The following is a 22,353-nucleotide window of genomic DNA, read 5'->3' on the forward strand; positions in this document are numbered from 1 at the left end:
ATCAAGCCCAGTTTCTGAAATAAGCACATTACGCCATTTTATAATTAGATTAATAAATACACACCAGCAGACATCGTATAGTAAACAGCTGCCGAAAAAAATCGTTTTTATTTTTCCATGACCATTAACCAAGAGCTCATATGAACACAGGCACCTTGGAAAGGTCTTTACACCAAAGAAAACAACAACAGCGGCACTGACGAGCACCAGAACATTGTCACCGTAGCACAATTACAATGGCAGTTTCTATTTACACACAGCTCAGAGTAAAAACTAGTACAGCCAGCAAGTGAGATAGATAATAATAACAGTCACCAAGTGTTGTCTCCCTCAGGAGGAAGGAGATTAAAATCTATTGAACTTTGGGGAAACGAGGAGAAACAAAACGGTGCAATTAGATAAACGGTATAAGACATTGTACATAAAGCAAGTGCTTTCAGTTAATGTATTGCGATATTTTATATCAAGTCCAGACAATGAAAAAATCATCAGTTCCCTCTACCCAGACTAGTGCGCGTGAGTGCGAGCAGTGTAAAAAATAATTTATATTATGAGTTATATTTGTCAGGTGTTGCCGCGTAAACCTGTGCACTAAAGCATAAAATTGCATAATTGTATCCGAGCGAACACAGACTAGACACAATGACAAAATATAGTGGCACGAAGCCTTAAAAATATCCTCTAATTAAGGCCCTCGTTTCTGCTGATACTTGACACCGTTTAACAATAGGGGCTACATTTGTTTTCATTCCATTAGAGTTAATTGTTGCCGGCCAGCAATCGCCATCATTAAGAAAACCCTCTGAAACCTGCGCCTCGCATCTTTCTGCACTGCATTGTGATGGGTTTACACAGAGATGAAAAGCTCGAGGAAGCCAGCGAGGTCAAAGCCCCGCTGGGGTTACGCACGTGAGCCTGAGAACTAATGGCGGGAAACGTTACTGCTATGCACTCAGCTTGACCTGGCACGCGACGTCTGTATTAAACCCGGGATGAATGTAATTAATGTTGAGAAGGGCCGCTCATTTATCTCATCACCTCAGATACAGGTCAGTGTGTGTCAGGCGACATCTACAGCGCCAATAGACGCGGATAAACAACACTTTAGCGTTTTAACAAGGGGCAGTTCACACCAAACGTGGTTTTGCATTTAAAAACGCGCGGGAAGCAGCGCTGAGGAATGGAAAATAACTCATGTACTCCCGGCGCCATTTTCAATCGTTATGTGCGCTACTTTTAATTTGCTTTCCAGTGTAAAAATTTGCTACACTGACGCCCTTGACAGTTTCGCAGTGGTTCAAAACATTCTTTTACATTTCGTTGGGCCTTCTCTCGAGTTTTTGAACGCAGTAACCCGTTATGTGTGAATGGCCCCCTTAAAAGGGCAGTCACATTTAGCTTTGTAAGTTAGGTTAAATTCTGGGGGCAAAATGCAGCCATGTCATTAACAATCCAAGCATTTAGGAATATTATGTGGGGGATGCGTCAGGTGAAAAATTTTCTTTAGAATTTTACATCAGATTCTAGTTTGTTGAACTGTTAAAACAGAAATTTAAGGTGTTTACCAATATAAAGGTGCCTGGTTTGGAAGTGACCTCTGATGGCACTATTGACAACAGACCTACTTTGCCCGCAAAAATTCACCAACGTTTCGCAAATGTGAATGCACCTTAATAAAACTTTATTATTGTGTCATTTTACGTTAATTTCAAGTGACATTTATACAGAATATTTGCTATTTGCTGTGATATATCACGTCTAATAATCTTTGGGTTTTTGTTGAATTTGAACCTTAGTAACAATTTCAACTGTAGGCCTAATCCTCAGTTCGTTAGTGCTAATGTCACAAAGTTATATGCATAATATTGTACAATCAAGTCTTTTTTTTTTTTTTCGAAAACTTGCCAAATTCAAGGGTGTCCCTCTTCAGGATAACAATATTTTCTTTTATAAGCATATAAATATACCATCCATTTATTCATAGCTATTGCATCTACAATAAAATCTGTCCCTCATCAATGACTTTATCCTTCACATTGGCATAGAGACATCAAGTACCTTCTTGAATGAACAGCTTCAATATACATGTAGTTAGTGTGCAATAATGAATAATACACAGTTATTGAATATAGTCTAGACATTGCTTACTGGTCAAAATAATGATTTTGGTAAATGGTATGGGTAACCCAAACACACCTCTTTTCCTTTATGGCTTTACAACTCAACTGCTGCATTTTTTTTCTGCTAGCAGTGGCATGAAAGATGAAGACATCCTGAGTTTTCCATTTTTCTCTTTACACAGCAGACTTCCATCATGTGCACTGGGCATCAGATGCCCGTTCTTAACATCAAACAATACTTCTAAAATCAGGAATGTCAAAAGAACAGACAATGGGACAGAAATGTGTCAACCAAAAATAAAGAAGCACAGTTTGGGCTGACTACATTGGTCCTTGAGATGAACTGGTCCTCTCTTTTAGATCATTTCGAAGTGCTTATGTAGTATCCGTCAGGCGTTTGTTATTATTGCCTGTGCTACAATGGTCAGAAGCTGGTTCTTTTATCATCAGCATCTGTTTGTTTTTATGGTAGCTTCCCCCCTCAATGGGCTATAAAATCACTAGATATGAGCATATGCTGCTAAGTATAGATCAGGTCTAAGAAGCAACACAAATTTGGCTTTCAGCCCAGACCCAGTGGAATGACTGCAGAATGTGGCAGTTTCTATCAGCTCTTCGGCCAATCAGAGTCAAGTGCTCTCTCTTAAAGTGATAGTTCACCCAAAAATAAAAATGGTAATTTACTCACTCCCATGTTGTCCTAAAAACAGATGCTTTGAAAAATGTTCATGCTGCTTTTTTCCACACAAAACAGCTGTGGTTCTTAACATTTAAGGCCCCGTTATCCACACTATTTAATTTTGGGGGGGTTGAACTGTCCCTTTTAAAAATATGCCCTTTGTGTCAGAACATTGCATGTAAATGGGCGACTATGAAAAGATGCTGAAATCACATGATGAAAAGGAGTAAATTTTCAGAGGAAGTGGATTTTGCATGTCATTCCTATAGTAACAGCAGCCTGCCTGCCCTGTGCCTGTTTTTACAGATAAAACATCACAAACAACATTCATAAATTCAGATCATATTTTTTGTTTGTTTTCTTCGGCATGCACATGCAGTATTAAAAAATACAGTTAGATCAGCAAATACTTGAAAAAGTGTAAAAATCCAGTGCGACAGTCTTTGAGTTCTTGAGGTTAACATGGTTCTTGATTGACAAAGGTCAGCAGTGAGATAATCCATTCAGAGCGTTGAGCCTACATTCCCATGGTGTCTTTTGGCATCTTATTTTCAAGATGTAAAGTGACTTGTTAAGGATTTTTGGATGGGTTATGTTTTTTTTCTCACAACAAAAAGGCTTGAGACAAACGTGTTACATTATGTCCTGCTTATTCTCTGAGATCTTTTGAGATGGGGCTGCATGATTAATCAAAATTAAAACCCAAATCGTGAAATGGCTTAATCCAATAATCAAATCACAAAGGCTGCGATTTCATTTGATAAATATATGCAATGCGTGTTTCAGACTGAAGCGCAGCACGGTGTTCGTGTACACATGAGCAGCTCATGATCTGGTGTTTTCAGTGTCGCAGTAAACGCTGCTCCACATAAACATCTCTGGATCTCCTCTGAGTTTGAGTCGTTTATAATGTGCATATGTTAAGTCAATATGCAGCTAACATCATCTTGTAATGACAAACATGCACAAAATTTTTTTCCCTCACTTCATGCAGCCCTACTTTGAGAGACATGATGGAAACATAAATTGGTATCTGGATCCGACCAAGCTTGCGATTCATAATGCTAAGATTTTCTGTGCATGGTCCTATCTGTTAGGCTGAAGTTTTAGTCTCTGACAATAATGGATGATCTCACTGTTTAAGCATCTTGTAAGAAAAATGCTCCCCAGTTCTTAAAACGCAGCCGTATTTAACAAACTCCTGTTTGAAATGTTGATTAAACGTTTCCTGCTGCATTTCCAAAACCGGAGATGAAAACGAGACAAAAACAACTACGATATTGTAGCTAAATATCGTTTACAAAGCACAACCGGGAAAAGACACCCCCCACTCCCAAGCTTCAAATTCATCAAAAGACTCTTTGAGCAGAAAAAAAAGCAAGAGCTTGTCCTCAAATCAGTAAAAAAGGGGCCTCCACTCCCACATGTTTAAATCCAGACGAAATTATGAACTCAGACAAGCCGACACCAGAAACATTCCTTTGCTTTTCTGTGCATCTCCATGCACAATCTCAGACCTCACCAAGGCACAGTCAGACTCCTATATATTCTCATACAAATACATTCCTGAAAGCAGTCAGAGGGACTGGCCCCCTCCACGGAAAACAAAAACAAAACCTCTCAGGGCCCCTCTTCACCTAGGATAGACATAACCTGATCATATACCATGGGAACCCGGCAGCTATTTATCGGTTGTATGCATTGCAAAATGCCAATACTGTCCAGTGACAGCAGAGATTATAAGCCCTCTAAAAGAGAGTTCCATCCTGATGATGCCGTTTCATAACAAAAAGATTTAAATGTGCAGTCTGGAATGTTCCTCTCGACTACAACCTCTTTTTTGCAGACTCAGTCCCATCAACGGCCTCTACTTGTTCTTGCTGTTTGTGGCTTGACACAAACACACAAGTTATGTAAGTAGACTACTGAGTGGCCCATCTGCCATCTGGCTACAGCCGAGTGGCGGTTTGGAGTTACACAAACGATTCAGTCTACGCAAAGACAGTCAGATTAGGTCAGTCTGACATGGGATATGCACACCCACTCTAAACATCTGCACAGATCCAACACTAATACCAACCAAAGACATATGGGTATCCGATTAACATTGCACTTTCAGATTTTCCTCACATCGATGTGTGGGAAAAGACATGGCAAGACTTTTCTGCATCTTTTAAAGTGGCTAAACTAGCGTGTTAAACTCTGGACCTGGTGAAAGTTCAGAACGGGAAGCATCTTAATCTGTTCCCTAGGATCTATACACCGGTGTGTTAAAGTAGCTTAGAATATCGATCAAAACAGTTACACATTTTGAGTAATATAATAGCATTATTAGTTATTGTTGTTAATTACCTATACGGTATGTTTACACAGAATCAGAGAAGACTACATAGGCTAAAGACAGCTAACACCTCGGCATCCTGCTGGATCTGAACAATAAAAGCTTTGTACTGCATTACTATGAGACATGGACCCAAGTAGGTATTCATGAGCAGCACTAGTCCTAAATACTGTTTACCAGGTAGCTTATATAAGTATTGTAGGTACATTAAATACTGTTTAACCTGTGTACGAAGTTGGCGATAAAGAAAGTAAATAGTGAAAACACACCATCCTCATGTTGCAGCTTGATACGCACCTCGTGTCTGTTAAATTTCGTGTTGTACAACAAAACAAAGAAAGGCCTGTGCATAAGAAAACTAGCACCCCTAATGAAGACGAGTAATGCGCCGTGGCCTAGCTAACAAAACTGCAGCCAATACATAAGCACCATGATGACAGGTGTGTGAAATATCATTAGAAACCAAATGCACCGTGATCTTAACTTCATATAACAGCTTATCCGAGGCAAGAACATATTTTTAGGTAACATTTTGAAATATAATCCCACTTTCTAAAAGTCTAATTTGTAGGAAACGTGATGGAAAGAGTTTCCCCAAGTATATACTGAATGTAAACAACTTTAGACATAAGCTTGCCCTCGTACGTAAAACGCCTGTGAGATCTCTGACCCTTTGGTCTAAAATAGCACCAGGAAGGGACTGGAGGGACAAGCAGCAGCCTCTGAGATGTTCCTCACACCAGCGGAGGGGCCTAAATATGCAGCTATTAATTATTGAAACTCAACTTCATCTCTGGCATGAGATCACAAAAAGTTTCAATAAGCATTGGAGTAGAATTGGAGTGCTAGAGCCCATGGGTGCTGGTGTGTGGCTTAAGCATAGCTGTGCTTTCACAAACAGGTTGCCTCCAGTCATACGGAAAGACGCAAGGCCCTTGAGACCTTTTCCCTGCACGATCTGTTGAATCGTGTCAACAGAAAGTGAGAAAAAGGATCAAAATGCAGAAACATTCATGAACTCTTCTGGATTTTCTTTTTTTCTATTAAGACACTAAACCAGTGGAAGTTTTAAAGTGTTGTCTTGGAGATGTTATTTAAATGCATATTCATTTTACATGGATCTTAATTATAGATTCACATTTAAAATGCCTTTTTTCTGTTCGTCTAGTATCTGGCTTTATTCACACAGGCAGCAAAATTCTGAATTTTTTTTTTTTGGTCAATCCATTCAGTTTTTTGTAGTCTGAATTTATGAAAGACCACATAAAACAAACCAGATCAAAACCACATCCATTTTTGGCGTGAAATTACATTAAATTAAAATCCATTTTTCACCATATCAAGTTTTTTGTATTCTGAACTGCAGAAGACCACATGAAATCTGATGTTTATGAACCAGATCCAAACCACATCCATACCAGGTGTGAAATCAGATCATATTTGTTTAATGCATCTTAGTGTGAATTGGAATCAGATTCCAAGTAGTCTACTGTACTTTTAGATGTTTGTGAGTCTCTTTTAATTTCTTGGCAGGATGATAGTTATAGCATTCATAAATAACCCATGTGGAGACATAGGATATTGACTACATTGTACAAAAAAAATGGATCTAATAATTGAAATCGGATTTGAAACCAAATCTGATTGATGTGCAGTGTGAACAAAGCCATTCTACCAATAAAACCAAGTGTTACGACGGGCATAAAACATTTTGTTTGGGGGGTTTAATACTATATACCTTATCTATATACACATATCGACAGTAAGTGAAAGGGAAACAGTGTGATGAACAAAACAGATACAGACAATGAGTTGATCACAATAAGCATTGTTTGCAGGTCTATGATGAGTTAACTAGCTTGTGTTGATGTTCCGTAGAAGATATCATAATAGACTGTATCAGAGCCACCAAAACAATGCCAGATTACAATTTCCAACTGAGCTGCCATATTCCTTAAGAGCCAAACCAAGTGTTGACGGCGTGGGACAATTTTTCTGGTCATCCTTTGCAAAGAAGCCCATCGTGAAAAGACGTCCATCCTTCTGTGACCAGTGTTCTGCCGTGTTACACGATACTGTACCAACTACAGTAGAATAACACCACCACATCTGAGTGCTTCCAGCTCCTGTGCTGGAGTAGATGTGGCATTTGCTATTTTTATTACTTCCTACTTGAACCTGTGAGGTCAGGAAAAAGGTGAGAGGTAAAGAGCTCTTCACCTTTCAGAGGTAAAATTAACCACTTTGCAGAGTTTTCTTTACTTGGGCATGTTGGTTGAACCTCTCTAGGCAACAGACTGCGGCATGAAACCACCACGGTTCATATATGGCTCTAATATGAATGCAGTTTGTTCCTGCAGATGGAGTCCGATGGGAAGGAGAGGTTGCCTGAATGGCTGGTTCTTGAATTCACTAACTTTGATGCGAGTCTGTGCCGTTGGGTTTAATGATCGCAGTCTTTGAACTTCATTCTGTTGAAGTCAGTTACATACAAAGCAAAAAAGAAAAAGGAAAATGGCACGTAAAAAAACCCTTTTTGGTAGCAAGAAGGTATTCCTGTGACAAAAAGCACTGAGTTCTTTGCTGTTAAATCTAACTGCTGGTTTTGCTTTTACTGATCGCATCCCTGAAAGAAATGTCCTATTGGTAAACGCAAATATAAAACCAGAGATATAAAATCCGTCCTTTGTAGGTGCAATTGCTTGTGTCAGCACAGCTGAAAGTCCTTCTCTTCCCATATTTATTTTTTATTTGATTTTTTTTTTTTTTGCATCGAGGAATTTCCATTTAGGGGAGCTATCCAGTCAACATCCCAAAACAAACCCCTGTGGTGGTACATTCTTGAGAAGACAGGGTTTTCTGGCTGTCCAACCCTTAACCTTTAGTAAAATGGGCAGGAGAAATGAGAAAATGTGCCCTTGGAAAAAGAAACACTTTCTCCAGTTAGGTTTTATAGCACTTACACAGTCTGAAAGAGCGCTTTCTTCTCTTTTAAAAAGAGCATTGACAGAGGCTGGTCTTGCCCTGACTGGTCCTTTAGGAACTGACAAGAATGTTTTTAAGCAGTATACTGAATACAAACAAAAAGAGATCACAAGTCTTTTTTTTTTTTTTTTTGCAGTGTAAAGCAACTCGCCTCAAAGGAAGAGATGGAAATCTGCAAAGATTGGGAGTGCGTCCGTTGGTTTAGGAGGGAATGCATAAGGATTTGACCCTCAAAGTCCATGTGGGTTTAAGATGAAGCAGGGTGGGGCTGTGGTCAGTAAGAAAGAGAAGGGACGCATTTCATTATGCTATGCATGCAAAGGAAGCCCACCCTGTTTTTGTGTGTAAGCCGTCGCAGCTGTTTCAGTCAACAAATCTCTGGCAGGCTTTCTTCCAGCGGCAGGCCGTGCACCACATGTCTCTGTTTTCCATGCCGTACACCTTACGACACTTCCTTCCCTCGCCTCGTGACTTCCTACTGCACAGCACATGACACAAAATACAAAAATGGTTTTACAAAAAATTATAAAAATTATAAAAATTATAAAATTATAAAAAAATGTGTACTTCCAGAATTAAAACTGGATTAAATAATTAGTTGTTGCTAGATCATATTGTGCCTGGAGCTCTAAATCTAAATGTAAAGATAGAGAAAATGGGCATTCATAATTAAATATACAATATCAACCAGTAAGTTTTAAAAGTATCTAATATCTGATAACCAGTATGGTACCTTCCAGTATCTGAGTATGGTCCTACAGCCTGCAACACCATTGGGTTTATGGACTTTTCACATGCTTCTGGCATCATACCAAGTAAGCAGAGAGCATAACTTATTGATTGTACTTTTCCACACTACTTAAAGAGTTTATGATGTGCAACTAGATTCTGGACACTCATAAAATGTGTAAGAGTGTCCCTTACGGGAGCCACGCCTCCAGTGTTCATCAAGTCTAACTATTTTACACAGCCTTTGCTTTACTATGCTCATTTCTTCTGATGTGAAACTCTTAATTTAAGACTGAAAGGAAGTGTAGTTAAGCCTGTACCTGAGTGAGCCTGCGGCTCTGGGGGGAGATGAGAGCACTGCAATGGTCTGAGAGCGCTGCTCCCCAAAGCCCTGAGTCCGGCTGTGAGTGGGAGAGGCCTGCAGTCAAACAGAGAGAGAGTTAACATCCCTCACACAAGGCCAAAGACATCATTAATCCATTTCCTGTCATAAAAATCTCAAGGCACAATTTACAGAGACACTGAGCATAAAATTCAGTCTGTTCAGCTTGTTTTGTGAGCATTTGTGTATTCGGTTATGTATCAGTGTTGAGATACTTGTTAGACTGACTCACATCTCACAGTTGTGTTTGCACATTTGAGTTACCTGACATCAAATGAGAGGCCAAACTGCGGTAGATCAGTAGATGATTATGAAACACATTGGTCAGGACTCTATTGTGTGCGTATAAAGGGACAGTCTATTGCAAGGCACACTGTAGTTCAGTGTGTGCATGTGTGTGATGGGCACAGGAACATGTATGTGTGTGTGTGTACTCACAGAGGTGCCAGTAAATGTGACGGGTGGGGACTGCCAGGAGATACTGAAACTGCTGCTGGAGGGGGTGAAGCCAGTGGAGCTGGTGGAGGGGATGGTGACAGGGGCTGTGGCCTGTGGAGTGACAGTCACACTGATATACTGTAGTCTCTACGGGCCCGCGATTATGACTGGGCTGTATGTATGTAATAACCACTTTGACAGCATCTAGTATTCAAAAAAATTCCTTTACTGGTCACCCTGCTATTGGTCAATTAAAAGCTATGTCACAGTTCAGTATAGGTTTTACAAACATTGTTTAACACGGTTATTATTATATTATTAATTTCAAGTTTTATTATTTTGTTTTTTGTGCTTTGGTTTAAATTTTAGTGTTTAGTTAGTTTTATTCAAGTAATTTTTAAAAATCTAATACAAGTTTAAATTTTTTTTTTTTAAACCATACATAGTCTAATTATTTTAAATTTATATATAAAAAATAGTTTTCACAATGTACTGTTAATAAAAATAACCTTGATCTGAGTCTTTTTGTTCCACATGTTGAGCCATTGTCTTTGTACACTACCATTCAATTATTCAGCAACGATGCATTAAATTAATCAAATATAATAAAGATTTCTATTTAAAATAAGAGCTGTTCTTTTTAACTTCCTATTCATCAAAGACTCAAGAAAATTGTATCATGGTTTCCACAAAAAATAATTAAGTAAAACAGTTGTTATGGGAATGCTTCTTAAGCAGCAAATCAGCATATATGAATGATTTCTGAAGGATCATGTAACTGATGCTGAAAATTCAGCTTTGACGTCACAGGAATAAATTATATTTTAAAATGCATTAAAATAGAAAACAATTATTTTAAAATGTAATAATATTTCACAATATTACTATTTCTAATGTATTTTGATTAAATAAATGTAGCCTTGGTAAGCATAAAGAAACATCTTTCAAAAGCATTAAAAAAAAATCCTACTGACCCCAAACTTCTGAATGGTAGTGTATGTAATCCCATTGATAGGTACATAATCTCATCATAATTCTCCTTACGTGTGACCTTTTTATGCTTTATATCGTGATTGAAGGGTGTCTTTATGCACAGCTTGACCTGTCGAATCGGTCTTCATATCGAGAGGGCTTTCTGATATGAAATGTTCTGCTTGCTTTCTGAAATTGCATAAAAATACTAGGTCATATCCAGATTGTATTTGTCTAGTGGTTGTGTTCTGAGAGCATCAGAGTGAATCTCTGAAGTGATGTAATGTTATGTAAATGTGCATAGCTCATCGTGATTGGTTGGGCTGTACCTGGTAGGCGTGGTCTGTGTGCACTAGGTAGAGTGCGCTGGGAGCGGAGCGGCTGAGAGGGGTGGTGGTGCTGTTCTCGCTCTTTGCTCCGTTAGTGCCATCCGGCTGTCTCTGGTCCAAACCCGGCGGGGGGGACAGCACAGACGGGGACACAGGAGACAGACTGCTCAAACCGTCCGCCACAGAGTCGGTGTTCAGCTTGATCTCAGTGTAGTAGAAATCCTCCTCTTCGTCACTGCACTCCGAGTCACAGTTCCTCCTGAAGAGAGACAAACCAATTAAATATTTTAATATTGACACTGTGATTCGCTTTCATTTAATGTGATACAGCACTATACTTTACTGTCATACAAAGGTAAATCACAGTTTCAACACGATACTGAGAAAAATTACTTTTTAAATAAATTGACTGATTTCATATTTTAATAATTAATTTTATATTTTAATAATTAATAATTTAATAATTTAAACAGCCAAACCTGCCATAGTCTGAGACTGATTTCATTACTCAATTTGGAAACTCCCATAGTAAGATTTTGTACAACCTTATACTTCACACACCATCATTGGACATATCATACTTGATACATACTTGATATGTTGAATGTTTTAACAGTTACTTAATGCATAACCGTTAGTTTCTCATGTCCTTCTTCTGAACCATATCTCTGAAAGATGAGATCTTCTTCAAAATCCTCCCGGTATCTTCCAGCAGCACTGACACTAGCGTGGTTTAATTAGACTTCAGCTGAGAGAAACATAAACCTTCCTTCACAATCATCTGGCCTTTGTGCCCAGCAGTAATAGTGTAAGCATGGTGATAATCCTGCTGGAATTACTCTCATGTTTTGACATTGAATCAGGAGCAGGCTGCAGTGTCTTATCTCTCACTATAGGCTAACCAGAGTTCACTGTGATGGATGTCAGCCAAGAGATGGTGTAACACCATAAAAAATGTGAATTGGTTTCTGTCTGATGAGAAACGTACTTTGGAAAGGTTTTTCTTTTAGTAACAAATGTGAATGTTAAATAAATCTTAAGTCTTTTTTTGTATGTACATGCTGATGTTTTGGGTTTATTTTGAGGTGCAAGCATAACTATAAAAATATCTGTGTACACAGGGAAGTGCACAGAACATGACAATAATACAATGCCATAATTTTACAATTTTCCCACACTTTTTATGATTAAATTTTACATACTGTATATACACTACCATTTAACAGTTTCGGGTTGGTAAGACTTTTAAATATTTCTGGAAAAACAATCTCTTATGTTCCCCAAGGGTGCATTTGTTGGATCAAAAAATGCAGTAAAAACACTAATACTGTTAAATATTATTAGAATTTAAAATAACTCTTTTCTATTATATTTTAAAATACAGTTTATTCCAGTGATGCAAAGCTGAATTTTCAGCATCATCACTCCATGTTTCAGTCTCACGTGTTTCTTCAGAAATAATTCTAATATTATAAGAAACATTTTGTATTATTGAAAACTTGTGCTGCTAAATATTTTTTTGTGGAAACCACAATATTTTGTTTTTCAGAATTCTTTGATGAATTGATAGTTCATCAGAAAAGCATTTATTTAATATTATAAATGTCTCTAATGGTACTTTTGATCAGTGTTGGGGGGTAATGCATTACAAGTAATGTGAGCTACATACAGGGTTCCCACGGGTCCTTGAAATCCTTGAAAGTTTGTGAATCTGATTAAAAATTTTCAAGGCCCTGGAAAGTTTTTGAAAATAAACAAACATGGATACAGGTCCTTGAAAATTCCATATTATTCCCTCCGGTCCGCTAATGTATTATTTCGCCAACACTTTGTGCATACTAGCTTGCTTGATTTACGTTGCACATTTATGCGTTACGTTAAGTGTTTCCCACGTGAGGTACTTTGTGTTGTTCGTTGCCATGACGTTCACACGCACACGAAACTACTAAGATGGTACCTCAACGTTTCACAGACACACCGTGAAACATTGCAAAAATAGGCTGAAACCGCTGAAACGTGATGACTGGAAAATGCAAGTTTCAAGATATTTGGCTCACCAAAGAAGATTACAAAGAATGGCTTGCCAGAGATCCAAAGGATGTAATGTTGAATTGCTTTGCTTGTTAAGATAATGTAAAGCCATGAGACAAGAAAATCTTAAAAGCATATTCATATATCTTAAAACTTCTGGTTACATGAGCCTAAGCTCTTTTCAATAAAATCCATGCAAAAGTTAATATCAGATCATTTTAGAATACAGTATAGTATGTACCAAATATTATTCAATTTTATGCAAAACAGAAATACGACAAATATCAGATTTCTGTCATATGGCCAAAAATAAATGCAAAAAAAAAAAAACAATTGCTTTTTTGCATAGTTGTATTTGACACATGAAAACTGTAACAATGTATCTTACAAGGTGACGTGATGTAACCTTTGCTCTCACTTGAAATGTGTCCCCACATTAAGTCCTTGAATTTGAGGGTATTGGACCTGGAAAGTCCTTGAATTTGAAGTTAACCAAGGTGTGGGAACCCTGTACATAATCAGATTACTTTTTTCAAGTAACTAGTAAAGTAACGCATTACTTTTTATTTTACAAGAAAATATCTGAGTTACTTTTTCAAAAAGTAATGCAAGTTACTTTGTTTTCCCATTTATTGACTCCTGTCCCCATATTGGGAGAAATCGGAAGTACAGAGGCGTTGTGTGCGCTGTGTGAACATGATGTTACTTGTAGTTGTAGACTAAATGTGAATGTGCATTAATTCATCCCACTCACAAAAACTGATTTAGTATTCATCAAAATGAATTAAAACAGTGAAATGCAAACCCAGAATATGACACAAACCTGCAATAATTAAATGTTACATAACACAAATGTATCTAATCCCATTTTATTAACCAATGTCTTTGCTGCTGACCTTTGATGATCCAGTTCAACCATACTAATAAGCAAAAATAACTTCAGATAAACTAACAATTGTGCTTCATTGTTTGTTTGTTTTTTTATTGCTGAAGAGTGTTGAATCTTCTTCTCCTGTGTTCTACTGTACAGACGTGAATTTACTCTTCCTTCAGGGTTATTCATTACACTTTTTGGTGTGAAAGGGCTTTTACATTTACTGTAAATAGAACTTCTTATATTAAAAACAATCAAGCCCTGCTCATATTTAAAAAGTAATGTGAAAATAATGCAAAAGTAACGTGTAACATTACTTTCCATAAAAAGTAACTAACGTAATTAGTTACTTTTTTTTAGGGAGTAACGCAATATTGTAATGCATTACTTTTAAAAGTAACTTTCCCCAACACTGCTTTTGATCAATTTAATGCATCTTTGCTGAAAGAAATCATACTGACCCAATGGTACTGTAACAAACACCCCTCTCATCAACAGTGTGTATTAGCGTTAATGCACAAGGCAAATAAGGCGTAGAAAGGAGGCATGTTTGTGCTGAAAATGATTAAAATGTATTGTATTGTATTGTTAAGACACATTTTTTCATGATACCACAGGTGCCTTACCCCAGGTGGACGGTTCGAATGTGCCTTTGGATCCCGGCGGCAGTGCTCAAGACCTTTCCACAGTTCTTCCACAGACACTTGAACATCACCTTCATGGAGTTCTGTAAGGGACACAGGTGCACAATGAGTACACTAATCTACATCAATCAGCAGACCTCTTGTCCCCAGCATTCAGACGCTCACAAAGAACTGAGACGGGGGATGCATGGGGTGTAAGCCTCAAAAGGACGCCCACCTTAGACGTCTCTCTTGTTTTATTCTGAGGCTGGTAATTGGTCTGCATTGAGAGTGACACTATAGCACAGTCTTTCAAATCTCGTCATCTTTCACACAGTGTGTCTGCACTAATTACACAATTGTCATTTGAGAGCTGCAGCTCCCGTGTCAAAACTGCACTCGAGTTGAAAGCACAAGTGAGCATAAGTGAAGATGAAAGTCTTAATACTTCGATCTCTCGACATATGCTATTATGCCAGTGGCACGCGGTACGTTTGTTTACCATTGTTATGACGCTAATTTAATTTTCACTAGATAGCCATTATGTTGGTCTGGCAAACAAAGCAGCTCCTTCCCACTTAATCAGTTCGTCATGTCCCTGGATGACAACAGCGCCACAATTCCCTGTGCTATAAACTAGCTACTAATTAATAACACAGTTCAAACTGGCTGGTGTCCTCGTGTTGAAGTCAACTCTCTAGAAGGCAGCTGAAGGTCAAAGCAGAAAGCTTTGCCATTTTTCTTCTTTTAGGAAAGGCTCTTTAGAAGACGCTGCCAGGAAAGACACTGAGATATGACTGATTGATGGGTTGGGAGGCAGCTAATGGATCCAAACCAATTCCTAGAAATTATTCTAAAAAGAACGGCACTTAATCATCAACAGCATTATTAATTATATAAATGCAATATACCGGTAGGCATGGTAGAGATTTTGGGCTATTGTCTCTATCATGGTTACACACTCATGTGATGTTGTCGTGCTACATGGTAACCAAAACGTATTGTTTGCATATGTTTTTAGCATTTCGGTTTAAAAAAAAAGTGATTTTAAGCCATTGAAATGCAATCAGCAGTGAAAGTGAATTTCGCTATATGCGCACATGAAGACTGTGTTCATAGAGCTGAGTATTGAACTGAGTTATTTTTGCCACTTTACAGGCCTTGATCGGTTAAATACACACACTTGTATGTGTCAAAATGGCCATCTTTGCGAGTATCCTTGTAGACACAGTTATTTAAGTTAAGTGAAAGCAGACAGCTTAGAAAGAAAACATGTAACAGTGTATTGAATCCAGGCACCTCTTAAAGTGACAGCAGTCTAATATTCCTGCTGTCTGTCATTCATGTTAATCAAACAACAAAAGGGAGAAAATCTCTCAATGCTCTTGACTAAATCACTTTTGTAACGTTAATAAGAAATATTTAATTTACACAGTGAAGAATATGCAGTGTTTTTATACATTAGATTACTTTATAGCCTACAATGTATGTAGCATTTCTTATTTTATTGTTCTACTGTAGTTTTTTGTCCTATTGCTTGTAATTAGTTTCTTATTCTTATTTAATTGCTGACTGTTTACTTGTCTTCAGTGAGCTTTTTTTTGTTTGTTTTTAATTTAGGCTAGTATTAGTTTTTTGTGATAGTGGCACTGGTGACAATAATTATGAAATTTCTATAGTTTCAAAAATTTTGATAATCAAGAATATGGTAAATACATAGTCAGTACACAATGAACTACCACAGTTTTTAATAGTACACCATGACTTTTTAGTTAATACCACAGAAGCTGAAGCATCATGGTATGTTTGAAGTACCTTAGAGTGACTACATATACATACAAATCAACATATTGATAAAAACATTTTTCAGTACAACCAAAATACCACAGTTTAACCATCTAATAACATGATAACCATGACTGCACCATGGGACCGTCACAATATGTTTTGTAAGGGCTGTATACTTGATTACATATGTGACCCTGGACCACAAAACCAGTCTTAAGTCGCTGGGGTATATTTGTAGCAATAGCCAAAAATACACTTATTCATTAGTATATCAAGTAAAGATCATATTCCATGAAGATATTTACTACTGTAAATATATCAAAACGTCGTTTTTTGATTAGTAATATGCATTGCTAAGAATTCATTTGGACAACTTTAGGAGGCAATTTTCTCAATATTTTGATTTTTTTTTTTGCACCCTCAGATTCCAGATTTTCTAATAGTTGTATCTCGGCCAAATATTGTCCTATGTATTGTCCATACGTCAATGGAAAGCTTATTTATTCAGCTTTCAGATGATGTATAAATCTCAATTTCGAAAAATTGACACTTAAGACTGGTTTTGTGGTCCAGGGTCACATATTTATATTTTCAAAATTTTAAATATTTGTAATAACATAATGAAAGTTGCTTAATTATTTCTGTATAATATGTCCGTGAGATGCATATTCTACATTATAGTAGTGAAAATGAAAACAGGGCACTGACAAACACTTGCACTGCTGTTGTCCTGGAATCCTAAGCTGGAGAGACAATAACAGAGATAAAGGAGGTCTATTCATTCCCACAAATGAGGGAAGACTGACAGAATCTGGGATGCACCTGACATGAGCCTGACGAACTGGAAGATAAAGTAGATTGGTGCCTGTGAGTAGCCTACTGCATTGGTAACTTATCTTCGTAAAGACAAGTAAATTGCCTCTCTACACAGCATCATCATGTCTAGTAACGGCACCTCCAAATGAGCCACATCCTAGAGAGGACAGTGTGTTATTAAAAGTGAAGAAATATGTGCCCACGGCTTCTCAAATAATCTGTCTGCAAAGCTAATATAAGACCACATATAAATCACTTTTACACATCTTCCTCTAAATTCAGGAAATAGTCTTGTCACATACAGGAATAAAATACAAATTACAAGGTCTGTCAATCAATTAAACTAATCTATTCATGATTCAGGTCTCAAACTGCATATTTCTTCTACTGCATTGAAACATACAGGTAAAATGCACTGAACAAAGAAGTTTTTGCAGTGGTTTGTGGCTGCAGTTTTTGATTAGGGTTGGAAGGTTGTTGTATCATGTCTGTTAAATAAATAGCAATTGAAATGGGTCGTTTGGGTCCTGAAGATTCTGTATATAATTTATATTCTAAATAAATTGGAATTAATCAAATCACTTGAATGACATACATTAACTTTAGCACCCTTAAAAAATACATACATGTACAATTGCCATAAATTTCAAGGGTTGAAAGGCATTAAAGTCATGGTTGAACATTCTGTCATTAACTACTGACCCTCATGTCATTCCAAAGCCGTTAGACCTTCGTTCATCTTTGGATTACAAATTATGATATTTTTGATGAAATCAGAGTTTTCTGACCCTGCATAGACAGCAACTGCCGCGTTCAAAGCCCAGAAATGTAGTAAGGACATCATTAAAATAGTCCATGTGACATCAGTGGTTCAACCGCAATTTTATGAAGCTACGAGAATACTTTTTGTGCATCACCACACGTATGCGTGGTACTCTCTTGAGCGCACATTGAATTTTGACATGGAAGGAAGAAATTGTTGAATAAAGTTGTTATTTTTGTTTTCTTTGCACATAAAAAGTGTTCTCATAGCTTCATAAAATTAAGGTTGAACCACTGATGTCACATGGATTATTTTAATGATGTCCTTACTATCTTTCTGGGCCTTGAACGTGTCAGTTGCATTGCTGTCTATGCAGAGAGCTCTCGGATTTCATCAAAAATATCTTAATTTGTGTTCCGAAGGTCTTACGGGTTTAGAACAACATGAGGGTGAGTAATTAATGACATAATTTTCATTTTTGGGTGAACTATCCCTTTAAATCAACTGAAGCTAGATTTTGCAGACACCTATAACTTCACTTTAAAAATCCAATTCTGATTGGCCTGATTTAAATCAGCCAATCATTTTAAAATGAATATACTGAATATATCGAAAAATGTCTTTATTCTAAAGGAGTACAAAATGTATGAAGTCAATGCTGTAGTTTGTGCAACCAAAACCCGATTTATACCACCAATGATATAAAAAAACCAAACAAAAAATCCTTTTTTTTCTTTTTCTTTTTTTTTTTACAAATATTCAATATTTGCAAAAGCTGTTTTTAAGTGTCGATGCATATGCAAATCAACCCTCTAGTATTCAGCACTCAAAGACTTGTATTTGTCTCACTTTAAATTGCATTTAAATTTCACTTCAAGGATCACAAACCCTGCCAGAAACATGTGTGGCAGGGTGGCTGAGGATTTTTGTGCCGCTTGTCGTAAATCTATTATCCCCCTTTATCCATTATTCCTATAGTAACGTTTAACTAAGTTACGCCTGATGAAATCTCCATAAGTGAAGGCGAGATGACAGCGGCTCACCTTGCGTTTGCGGGGGATGGGTTCGTCAAACAGCAAGCTGTTCCCATCATGCTCATCGATGTTGTCATCTGGTGGGCCGCTGAGGCTGGGCATCCGAAAGGGTTTGAAGCTGTCAGCGGACAGGGGTGGGGACGGCGTGGATGGGTTAGACTGGTCACTGGGCGCACTCCAACTCCAATATCCACTGCTGCTGTAGCTGGATGGAGTAAAGCCTCCGTCCTTCCATGAGCCGTTCAGACCCTCTGTATGGAGAGACACGGTGAAAGCATGAAGACACATTAAGTGCAGTAATTACCATCATCCCGACATATATACTGCTTTATAATACACTAAACGTTCAATTGAGTGTAATGAGGAGTGAAAAGACATTTATGTGAAACTTTCAGTGTGCAGCGGTGCTGTTACATACTGTAATAACAGAAAGTTAAAGTCCTAAATATATTACATAAAAGCCACAATTATAGTACTCCATTAAAGCACTTCAAAAGTTATAACACATCCTCATCAAGATCTTAAAGGGGCCACATGACGTACAACATGATTGTACTTTTACTTGTTTCCCTTGGACTTTTTTGTTTCTTTGTGTGATTGTGTTTTAGCTCATTGTGAGTCTTGAATCTTCCTCAAAATAATGATTTTTGATGTTAAAACAACAATTTTGTACCCACCCTTGCATATCATATGCAAAGCGGTTAGCCAATCATAACAGAGGCCATTTACATATAAAGGTCTAAATTTATGGCACATCAACACAAAAGACTATTTTCATGGCAGCATCTAAAAAGTACAATGGCAAACAAAGTCATAAATATAGAAGTCTTAAAGGTACAGTGTTAAAAACAGTGGGAGGTCAGATAGAGAATATGAATGGCCGTTAAAACTAAATTATGACTGTTTTGGTGCAAGACGCCTTTACTAACATTTAAAAGTACTTCAGGGAATAAAATGCTACAGAAGTGTAGAATATGGCCCCTTTAAGTTATTAGCAGATGACAGCTTTAAGAGAAGACAGCAAAAGTCAGTCTCATGACAGCTGAACTAGTGCACTACTATCTCATGTGACAATTTTTCACGCACATGTGACTGTGAAAACAGGAAATATCTGAGTGTAGAGCAAGCCGTTTCTGCAGCTCAAAGCAGACAGTGTGAAAATTATTTCATGAGGGCTGAGATACGATGTGGTTGTGATCTAAAATGACTTACCACTAACTTTTACAGGAGGGCTGCGCACCAGAGGACTAGTGGACAGGCTGGTCAACACCATGGCAGCTGTCACTTTATCCATGTCCACCTCCTCCTCTGATTTCCTGTAAAAGCAAGAAATTGTACTTAAAATCACCATGAAATCAAAAATGAGAATTCTTATTCTTATAATCCGTCCCATCGAACACCTGACGATCACGAGACCACAACAATAGTAAATGTCAATGATCCAAACAACTCCCGATAGACAAAATTAAGTTCAGATTTTTTTTCTCATTTGAGATGCCGTTTCACTCATGTAACACAATAGGGAGAGACTTTAGATTTTTGCATTTTTTCAAAGATCTGACTACTTTGCAAGGGATTATTAGTCACATGACATGATTTACAGAATAGGTGATTGCTTTAAAACAACATGGCTGCATGTACGAAAAAGTTTATTTGAATATTTGGGTAGGAAATAGGCTAACAAGCTAATCAGCTGCCTGTCTGCTAAATTAGTGTCAAAAAACTTTCACAATTTTATAATTTACTATTATACATAATTAAAAAGACACATTTCTAATCACTCACTTAATAGAGTATCCAATAGAAGTTCTTTCAACCATTCAAATCCGATGACAACTGTTCATGCCACCAGGGCTCCTGAGATGAACCCAAATTCTAATCTTAACTCTCCTCAAGTATAAACATCCTTGATTCAGGCTATTACAAACATGTTGTTCTGAGCTTCCATGCCAGCTGCTGCATTCATTGTTGTGGGATCTCCAAAGCTGCACCGCACAGCGTTCCTATGATGGACAGAACATGAACATCTGTCCTGACAGATGACGCTCATCACTCACAGATGAAGTGTACATGTCTCTTTACGATAGCATGATGGCGTATGATGATATCTCAACGCGACCCGTTTCCGCAATGGGAACGGAGCGGCTGATCTTGCGGCATTTACAGTTTTGTAAACAACAAAAGAAGGCTGCGTGAAAGAGACGTCAGTGTTTTTATATAGCAAAGGACATCTGTAAAATCTCAAAGGGTATTTTGTGCCTGTGATTGAAGGATGGACGATGAATGCGTTGACGTGTGGAAGGAGTAATAAATCTTTTCACCTGTCAGCTCATTCTCTCCTGGGAGAACCTGAGCCGCCCTGCCAAAGGCGCAGCATGAAATCTCATAAGCGAGAGAGACGGAGAACGCGAGAGACCTCTGGCTGACAGAGAAGCCCAAGACCTCCATTAGAGATAGGCCTAATTTATGTTTCTCATGTGGCGAGAATGATGTCATTACGGCTTTTGGATAAATCACGGTAGGCTGCCACCCTCTTTCGATGCCGCTTTTCCCAAGACCCTACTATTATAGGTACTTCCTGGTCACCTTGGGAGAGCACGTTGGGCTTGATGGAGCTTTCCAGATAATGCCATGCTGGTGCTCCCAGACAGCAGCTAATTTAGAGCTTTAATATCTCTCATCCAATGGAATATTGTAAATTTCAAGAAATGCGTTAGATCCTGTGTAATTAACATGTAATATATTGCCACTCTTGAACAAAAAGGATCTCTGAAGTCCCAAATCACACGAGTCATTAGTGTCCTTATCAAGCCACGGGAGTGAAGCTGGGTGCACATTTATGAATGGTAATTAAACGAGAAGGTAAGCGATACATACAGCTGCAAAACTCAAATTTGACACGAGACAAAGTGGTGTCTTTAGTTGTGAATCCACACTGTTCACATCATTTGCCCACTATGAACTGTTCTACATACACTCTACATGAGGGATGCTTCATATAGTGATTTCAAAAACAACACTTTCGACAAATGACAAAATAACAAATGCATTGTGGCTTGGGATGGGTTAGGATGATCAACCGGTCATACATCAACTAATTACTAGATTAGTGACTGGGGGCAGAGGACCCTTTAAGAGGCCACAAGGGGGTGCTTGGTGGTCCACCCAAAATTTAAGAGAAAAACACTACAGAATGCATCTTTTGTTTTATAAAAGTCAAAATACTACTTTGACGTGTTAAATTATTTTAAATAATATATGATTATCTGATTTTATTACTGTTAATTTTGCTTTCTAAAGACCACAAGATTTATCACAATTATTTTATTCCATTGACAGTGCAGGTACATAAAAAAAAAAAAAAAAAAATATATATATATATATATATAATAATAATAATATATATATATATATATATATATATATATATATATATATATATATGAATG

The 22,353-nt window shown here is 37.6% G+C and overlaps 1 protein-coding gene across 5 annotated transcripts in view; it reads right to left on the reverse strand.

The window, feature by feature from the left end:
- Positions 1-76: 76 nt before the first annotated feature.
- znf704 (zinc finger protein 704) overlaps positions 77-22,353 on the reverse strand; it is a 53,984-nt gene continuing 31,707 nt past the window's right edge. For 2 of the 5 annotated variants that reach the window (XM_058754416.1, XM_058754420.1), the window contains 7 exons: positions 20,117-20,220; positions 18,914-19,155; positions 14,507-14,607; positions 10,976-11,234; positions 9,675-9,785; positions 9,175-9,272; positions 77-8,603 (listed from right to left, as the gene is read on the reverse strand). In XM_058754416.1, the coding sequence (XP_058610399.1) occupies positions 8,489-8,603; positions 9,175-9,272; positions 9,675-9,785; positions 10,976-11,234; positions 14,507-14,607; positions 18,914-19,155; positions 20,117-20,220 (1,030 nt within the window). In that variant the 3' untranslated portion in view covers positions 77-8,488. Of the gene's footprint in view, positions 8,604-9,174; positions 9,273-9,674; positions 9,786-10,718; positions 10,836-10,975; positions 11,235-14,506; positions 14,608-18,913; positions 19,156-20,116; positions 20,221-22,353 lie in introns of those variants that run through there. The other 3 variants (XM_058754417.1, XR_009267407.1, XM_058754418.1) reach the window with 3 other exon arrangements.

Source organism: Onychostoma macrolepis, chromosome 19, assembly GCF_012432095.1.
Source record: "Onychostoma macrolepis isolate SWU-2019 chromosome 19, ASM1243209v1, whole genome shotgun sequence".
NCBI classification, from domain to species: domain Eukaryota; kingdom Metazoa; phylum Chordata; class Actinopteri; order Cypriniformes; family Cyprinidae; genus Onychostoma; species Onychostoma macrolepis.